Source organism: Notolepis coatsorum (assembly GCF_963971535.1).
Source record: "Notolepis coatsorum genome assembly, chromosome: 16".
Lineage (NCBI taxonomy): Eukaryota > Metazoa > Chordata > Actinopteri > Aulopiformes > Paralepididae > Notolepis > Notolepis coatsorum.
In genome coordinates, this window is record NC_140180.1 from 72,041,018 (window position 1) to 72,049,913 (window position 8,896).

The window sequence follows — 8,896 nt, forward strand, 5'->3', positions numbered from 1 at the left end:
CAGGGTTAACCTCTTAAGCCCGAGATATACAGTAAAAGTGTATATTTTCAGCATTACGTTTGTTTACCAATTATTTTAACTGTTATTAGTGAAATATAAGATTATAGAAATCTCAGGGCATTGAGTCGGAAACCGGCGCATATTGACAGGAGGAAGTGGCACATCCAAAAGTGAGTATAGTCTTTTGAAGGAAGAGACTCATTTAGAAAAACTACCCTACCCAGCTCACACCAGCCCCTGTCAATCATCTGACTTCTGGATTTACTTTTTTATTTCTCTTATTTTTTGGGATTATCTCCCACAAACCTGAACGTTATTGCCATAAAACAGAACGCAGTTATTTTCTCTACCTTTCTGTGAACGTCTTGCAAAAAACGGTGTTGCAATATGATAAAAAAATTTGGAGAAATTTATATTATAAAAAAGATGGCAGAATTCAGTACTGTATCTACAAAACCTTCTGTTTAATCATCTTCCCTTTATTCATTTGCTTAGATTTTTCAGGTCTGGTCAATTTTAGCATGGTGTTATTCACAGTCAAAGATACATTTTTTTTAAATAGAATTGATATTCTCCTTTGGTTCATTACAATTTACTCAAGCCACAGACAGACACTATTTCTGACACTGATCCATATATGTCCCTAGATTCAGATACCAAGAACATGCAAATGGACCATTTACATTTTTTTTAAATGTTTATTCTACGTCCTTATGGAATGAGTGACATAAAAAAAGAAAAAAAAAAAAAAAAAAAAGTAAACAAAAATATCTTTTTTTATTTTTTTTTTTATTTTTTTTATGGATGGAAGAGCCGCACATTGACGGGCAAAGAGCCGCATGCGGCTCGCGAGCCGCGGGTTGGCCACCCCTGCTCTAGTTGGTATTACCAGCTATGATCATTCAAGCCATGTGACTGTGTTTCTGCTTTTCAGGATGTATACTCATTAGAGCAGGGAGGGGAGCTTTCTGGGGCTCAGCTGCTAGGAGACCCATGGAGGCCAACGATAAACTAATATTTAATACATGATATGAGTTCAGCAGGTTCGGGGAGGACCCATTCACTGGACTTTTTCAGGAGCCCAGCCATTTCTGTTGGGGCCTGGATGAGAGCCAGATTGATACCAGATAACAGTGCCTGGGACTTCTATTTTGATGAGCAGGAGCACTATCACATCGCAGAAATAATATATGCATCTCGAGCCGTATTGATAGGTAGCTGTATACTAATCCACAGCCATACTTGCAGCAATAAGCGACCATGAATAAAAGTTAATAAGGTAATGAAACAGATTTTGAAGAATCTGTGCACTCTGAAGACCTGAACGGATTGCAGCTACAATGTGCACTGCACCTTCAATCACTGGCTAGAAAACTTAAAGGGGAAACTATGCCCAATTTCAGAATTCGTACATGTTTTTCCTCTGGTCTAAGACCAGAAATATTAGCGACAATGAGCAACTCCCTCCCAAATACAAAAACGTGTGCTAAAATTCAAACCTATGATGTAATCAAGTATAAAGTCTGAAGCTGCTCCATAGACAATTAATTGAGAACGATTTCATAGATGACACTGAGAGCACCCCCAGGGGAATGTTCAGAGTTCATAGGTACATTTTCAGTTTCAGAACTGAGAACACTACTATAGAATAGTCTAAAAATTCCCCCCCCCCCCCCCCTCCCCCCAATGTATAGTTTCTTACTTTCTTCCCCTTCGGATGTACTGTATATTTTTTTATTATCTCTTTTTCTTAAAAAGTACTGTATATTTGTATGTCTTGTATGTCATAAATGTCTTGATGAATTGAAAATGGAGGACCCTTATGTAAACAAGACAAACGTCTTTTTCTAGTCTGCATCCTCTTAGCAGTTGTTTGTATTGAGCCGTACTGTATTCTCGAAGTCAACTTCCTGTCTGTTGTTGCTACGCAACTACGGCTTGGGGGGAAAATGCACCCGGGTACATTGTGTACGGTTCATTTAGTGCAGAAAACGGATCGGAAAAAAGCGGCGAATTAAACACAATCAAAGGTCATTTTCTTCAGTGTGCATCACAATGCCAAAGAGCTGCTGTGTTACGTTTTGTACTAATAACAAAATCAAAGATCCAAATCGAAAGTCTTATGTAAGGTTATGAAATGAACAAGAATGTGATAAAAGATGTAATCAAAACGGAGCTCAACGCATACATTTGATCGTAGAAACCAGTTTGTTGTCCCCTATACGACGATGGCGGCGGTCTCGTGACGTCAGAGTGTCTTCCCGAATTGTATGAATGAATGAATGAAAACTTTATTTAACAGATTGCAGAATGGGTACAATACAGTACGGCTCAATACACACAATTGTTAAGGGAATGCAGACCAGAGAAAGACGTTTGTCTTGTTTACATCAGGGTCCCCCATTTTCAATTCATAGTGACATTTATGACATACACATACAACATACTGACATAATGACATTTATGGCATAGGGACATACATGACATACAGGTATAGTACTGTTACATTTGTGACATATACGATATGCAAATATACAGTAGTTACCCATAGATCCTGACAGGGAGGAGACTGCACATTAGCAGGGGGTGGGTGGGTGGGATGAAAATATATACATACGGTGGGGAGAAAATATATACATACAGTGGGGAGGAGACTCACATCTTTTTACGGCTGTGGGTAGGGCGTTCCACATTGTTGTGGCATAATTGTGAAATGTGTTTAGTCCCTTTAGTACCCATTCTGCAATCTGTTAATAAAGTTTTCAATCAATCAATAAAGCTAATTTGGATTTTTTTTTATGTTTTTAAATGCCCATTAATTTACAACGGAGCAGCTCCAGACTTGATGACATCACAAGTTTGATTCTTATTTATCTGGTTTATGGCTTTGGGAGAGAGTAGCTCATGTTCATAATTATAACGTTATATTGATTGAACTGTGTTAGGCGTCGGAAACAACATATTCGATTTAAATTTTGAGTGGCGTTTAATCCATCCAGACACACAGTAATCCTAAATCTTTTTATGTAACGTGATATTTTGATCTTGAATACTGGACACAAGCTGAAGTCAACCCAATAGCTTCCAAACTAACGTTACACAGTGACGTTGTTAACGGTTGAGCTAAAAACTGTGAATCGACCGCTATCTCTCCGTTATGATGGAGTGTGACTTGGCAAAATTTCTGCTGTTTCTATCCTAGTAGGCTTGTAGCTAGTTAGGCTATAAGGCTAACAACAAACACATTCGATTCGAAGGGGTCTTACTCTTAGCCAATGTTAGCATTGCTATCTAGCTATCCCGGTTAGCTACTCGATAACCTACTGCAAAGACCTATTTGTGGGGGGGGGGTCAGAAAAGGATACTCTCCATAGCCGACATGGCCAGTGAAGTCTCTCCAGGGTTTTTTATGTCCAAACAAATACACAAGTGCTCAGCTCTGTCACCCTGCGAGCTGTTTGTGTTTGTTTAGATTATTTCCGGGTGGTTGTTTGAGTGACACTTCCGGATACATTTCACTGTGACGTGACGTATAAACACACGACGGCGTCACGATTCCGAGGGGCGGGGCGTGCTCGCATAATCCATGCGCGCTCGCTCCTCGTACGTCACGACGACTGGAGAGCTCGACGGGGCGCATGTGCAAGATTAGACGGCTAGACAGATACGTGCTACTGGTAGGTTGTGGTCTAGTGACGTCATTTATATTTGTGTCAAAGGAGCAGCTAAAGTGACCTTTCAAATGGAACACTCGCTTCCAGCACTATTTTTACCCAGGTTAATGGAGTGTGTTGTTGTGTTGTCCATGTTTCTAGGCATTTTTTGGTAATCCTTTCTTTGCATTCAACTGCATTTTTACGTCAAATGTATATACTCCCTTTTATGGACAATTTTTGTATCACAAACAGTACTGTATTTGCAAATCTGGTATGTCATAAATGTATAGATGTAGCAGTACTGTCTATATGTCCTGATGAATTGAAAATGGGGGACCCTGATGTAAACAAGACGAAAGTCTTTCTCTGGTCTGCATCCCCTTAACAATTGTGTGTATTGAGCTGTACTGTATTGTACCCATTCTGCAATCTGTTAATAAAGTTTTCAATCAATCAACGGCGCAGTCCGTTTTGTGCCTGTAGATGGGGTGGGTTACGTTCAGTCGATCCTTGTCAACTCGTCGTAAGGTCGGACATTTCCCGAGTTTACCACAAGAAAGTTGCACTCGGAACAGCCGACCAAATTGTAAATAACAGTGGTAAACTCGGGCAGGTTCCATGATACCCGATCAGTGTACGAGTTGTGACATTTTACTGACCCTTCACCTTTTGTGGCGCAAACATACTTTATTATGAACATCAGAAATATGATGTGGACTTGCTGGGATTCCTAAAAAAATTGCTCAAACCATCTGCAAGAAAGGTTGAATAATCTGGCCTGTACCACTACCTCCCCTCCCCCAATGCTGCTATGATGCCCGAATTTCCCCAAGGGGATCAATAAAGGAATATCTTATCTAATATTGTAAATGTCTGAGTTGACGAGGACCAGAATGGGTACAATACAGTACGGCTCAATACTAACAATTGTTAAGGGGATGCAGACCAGAGAAAGTCGTTTGTCTTGTTTACATCATGGGTCCCCCATTTTCAATCTGATGTCTAGGCAAAGAAGGGCCGGAGAGGAGGGGAGGACCAATGCTTTGGTCGGGGTTTAGCACGGATGACTCATGGCTGATACTATTCTGTGTGGACACAACATGGGCTAAGCGTGCGCGCATGTGTGTGTGTGTCAGAGAGAGATGCCAACAGGAGAGAGAGAGAGTGTGTGTGTGTGTGTGTGTGTGTGTGTGTGTGTGTGTGTGTGTGTGTGTGTGTGTGTGTTGTTGTTGTTGTTGTTGTTGTTGTTGTTGTTGTTGTTGTTGTTGTTGGTGGTGGTGGTGGTGGTGGTGGTGGTGGTGGTGTTTGCAAAGTGTTTCAAACAGGCTATCCCAAAATATGCGGTTTCGGCCTGTATGATAATGTAGACACCCGAAAATGTATGACTATTATTCAAGGTGTCTAACGCTAATCTTTTGCATTCCCTGTGTTCACGAGGACGTTGTGTAACCGGCTGACCGCTCTTGATCATCCCTACCCCGACATTGACACTTAACTTGCTGCTCTCTTTGATTCTCCCTATCCTGAATGAATGAATGAATGAATGAATGAATGAATGAATGAAAACTTTATTTAACAGATTGCAGAATGGGTACAATACAGTACGGCTCAATACACACAATTGTTAAGGGGATGCAGACCTGAGAAAGACATTTGTCTTGTTTCCATCAGGGTCCCCCATTTTCAATTCATATAGACATTTATGACATACACAACATACATGACATTTATGGCATAGGGACATATAGGTATTTAGTACTGATACATTTGTGACATAAACGGTATTCAAATATACAGTACTGTTACCCTTAGATCCTGACAGAGTATATACATATGATGGGGAGGGGACTGTACATTAGGAGGGGGTGGGTGGGTGGGATAGAAATATACATACGGCGGGGAGGGAATATATACATGCGGTGGGGAGGAGACTGTCTATTAGGAGGTGGTGGGGGGTTTTGGGCATTTACGGTGGCCAGTTTCGATTGCAGCCTCCCGTAGGTGCTCTTTAAGAGCGGTTTTGAATGTGGGTAGGGATTCACATTCCTTTACAGCTTTGGGTAGGGCGTTCCACATTGATGTGGCATAATTGCGAAACGTGTTTAGTCCCTTGTTTGAGCCAAATCTGTTTTTTTTTTTTTTTTAAACTTTGACCAGTCAGCTGGTTCTTTTTAGCGTTTATCGCTTTTTCGTCGCATTCATACTTGGTCAAGTTCGACCGACAGAAGCAGGCTGAAAGGGTTCAGATGGGGGGAAAGACACTCTGGGAAAGGCACGGCTGCCGTCCGGGATTCGAACGCGCTCAGCCCCAGATCCGCGCGAGCGCGGTTGTCCACGGCGCTGAAATAGCACTCGCGGTACGTGGTGAGCTACTGGAGCTCCCGAGCCAAATCTGGGTTTAACATGATTTGTTGAGCTTCCTCTGGTGTAGTGGTTGTGGTATTCACTGACCTTTGGGAAGTATTTTGACATGTACATGGGTACCTTAGTCGTATAGTGTATCTTGTAGACCAGGCCCATTGCAAGTTGCTGTACTCTGTCGTCTACTCTAAGCCATCCTAGGTTGTCAAAGTGGGCAGGGGTGAGGTGGGTTCTGGGGGTAAGGTCAAGTAGTAGTCTGACCAGTTTGTTTTGTGATGTTTGTAATTTTGTTTTAAGCGCCTTTGAGGTGCTTTGGTACCATGATGTGCACGCATAGTCGTAGTACCCTTGAATGAGTGCTCCTGCCAGAGTCTTCAGGGTATTCTTGTTTACCAGAGAGGGGATCCGGTACAAGAATCTAGTTCGTTGGTTGACTTTTTTTATTACATTGGATGCCATTTTGTCACAGGAAAGATTTGCCTCTAGGATGGAACCCAGGTAGGTAATTTCGTCTTTCCTTGTGACAATATTGTCACCCACTGCAACTGAGAAGCCTAACATTGACGCTTCATAGTGGGACAGCATACAGGTGCCGCCAGGGGCGCTGGTGGTCACGTTGGGCAGGAAGACACAGGTGAAGAAGAATGGATTCAGAGCGAGGTGCAGAGGGAGGGGCTTCCTCTTCAGTGTTTTCAACAGAGGGAGGAGGACGCACGGAACGGGAGCTCCGGAGATTCAGCCCGCGAGAGATAAACTCAGTTACAAAGCGGGTTATCCTAGAAGTATTTGCGGTAGCTTAGCGTTTGGTTAATGCGGAAGAGACATTGTGAATGAACCGGCAGGCGAGCGACTGCCGAAGACCAGGTGGTAGATATTGTCCACCTTGCGTTAGCTGTGTATAGGCGTTATGACAGGGGGTTCACCACGACCCACAGCTTAGCTTTGTTTAGGCTAGCACCACAGTTTAGCCCGCGTGTCGGCCCAGGCTTAGGCTCAGCTTCTTCCCCCAGGCCATCAGAGCCTTGATCAATGAACATTGAGTGCCACAGAACACTGAACTATCCACACACAAGCACACATGAACACACACACGACACGCACGCTGTGCATGCTCACACACTAGCAGCCACTTTAACACTTTAACATGAGCGGGCACACACTCATGCCGCACACACGCACACTTATGGCCAAAAGGAAAGGCCACTTTAAATTAGTATAACAACAGGAACAGTGTATTGCACTACCAAAGCTACCTAGCATGTCCTATATGCTCTGTAAATAACTATGTACAGATACCGAGTTGTCACACCATGTTACCTGTTACCTGTTTATTGCACAATGTTGTTTTTTTATTGGATTCTATTATATGTTGTACCACTGTATTGCACATCGTTGCGGGCAAGACCACCCGCATTTCATTGTATACTTGTATGCCGTGACAATTAAAACTCTTGACTCTTGACTTGACTTGACCCCTTCAGCCCAGCAGCGGACGTCACTACACTACACGCTCCTCCAGCCCATCCCAGCCGTTACCCCAGCAGTCACCTGCCCAGCGTCTACCCCGCCCGCTGCCTGTTATCGCGGGATCGCCCGGCGGCCATCTTACCACCCGGACGAGTGGTGGTGAGAGCAGGCCCGCCATCTTGGATAAGTACAGTGGCGCTCCGAGTGCTGAAACTTTATCGGTAGACAATTCCACTGTGTGGCGCAGGCTCTCTAAGGGCGAAGATAAATGGTGCTTTGAACTAACGCTGGCAGCAGTGTCTAGGGGCGCCCGACCATTTATTGTTTTGGGGAAAAGCCGGTTGTAGATAGGACTTTTATTTGCTAATGTGGGCCCACTGTTAATTTCTTTTGAGTGTAATAATAATGTGTGGCTATTTATAAAATTCCCATTGAACTCCTTTATTCTTTACCTTGTTCTCCACCTACCACGAAGCGGAGCAGTAGATAACCCTTAAAGGGAAGAGGTTCTTACTGTGTCTGTAATATAGAGTGAGAGCACTAGGTGCCCAGTGTGGAAGTAGCCTTGATAGATATGCGATAATGTGTAACATGCATAAGCCTTCAGTAAAGGAGACGTAAATGGGAGCACTGTGTGTGTGTCTTTAATGTGCATTCTGTCTAACCCTTTTCTCTCCGGGTAATGCTCATTATTGTTTAACCCTTTCCCCACCCCTGCCTATAGTTTATTGTAAAAGGTCTCCACTCATCATTAAGGACGAGTACTGCTTTGGGGAGCGAATATATCATCCACCTTACTGCCATCGGGTGTGGGAGGGCTCAGGAAGTATTGGGGGAAGTGTGGGTGTGTGGGGAGCTACTGCTGATCGCCCTGGAGGGCAAGAAGGACCAGAGTACCATCCCTAGGTCAGTGAATCCTAGGCCCCATCCACTCCTGCTGCTCGACCTCCACTTCAACATTCCTGGCCTACAGTCAGGGACCCAGCTGGACTCAGCTCTGCTGCGTTCTCGCTACCAGGTGGCCGTGTACAACCACTCCCATAAAGCAGGGATAATCCACCCTGCTACAATAAGATAACATAAGATACGATATTGATCCCCTTTGGGAAATTCGGGTGTCATAATCAGCACGGTAATAGAAGCACTGTAATAGAAGAAATACATATAGGCAATACAATAAAAAAAAATTAAATATAAAAACATACATTTAATTGCCTGATTTTGGGCCTGATCAATTCTCAGCTTCCCAATTCCCCTGTCGTGCTTCAAACTAAAGCAGCTATCTCGAAGAAGTCTGGTATACTATACCTACCGTGTTTACATAACACCCGCAACAGGGCAGGCACACACTCATCATCCCTGACACCTGCAAAGGAAATCCCGTTAATAGTTTCCTTGGACACCTGTTAACG

The 8,896-nt window shown here is 43.4% G+C and overlaps 1 protein-coding gene across 1 annotated transcript in view; it reads right to left on the reverse strand.

Annotated features, from left to right (window-relative positions):
• Positions 1-3,492, reverse strand: part of LOC311242352 (charged multivesicular body protein 1b-like) — a 33,134-nt gene extending 29,642 nt beyond the window's left edge. Inside the window, exon 1 of the mRNA XM_084331303.1 lies at positions 3,366-3,492. Coding sequence (XP_084187429.1) covers positions 3,366-3,381 — 16 coding nt within the window. The 5' untranslated portion in view covers positions 3,382-3,492. The remainder of the gene's footprint in view (positions 1-3,365) is intronic.
• Between the last annotated feature and the right edge of the window lie 5,404 nt (positions 3,493-8,896).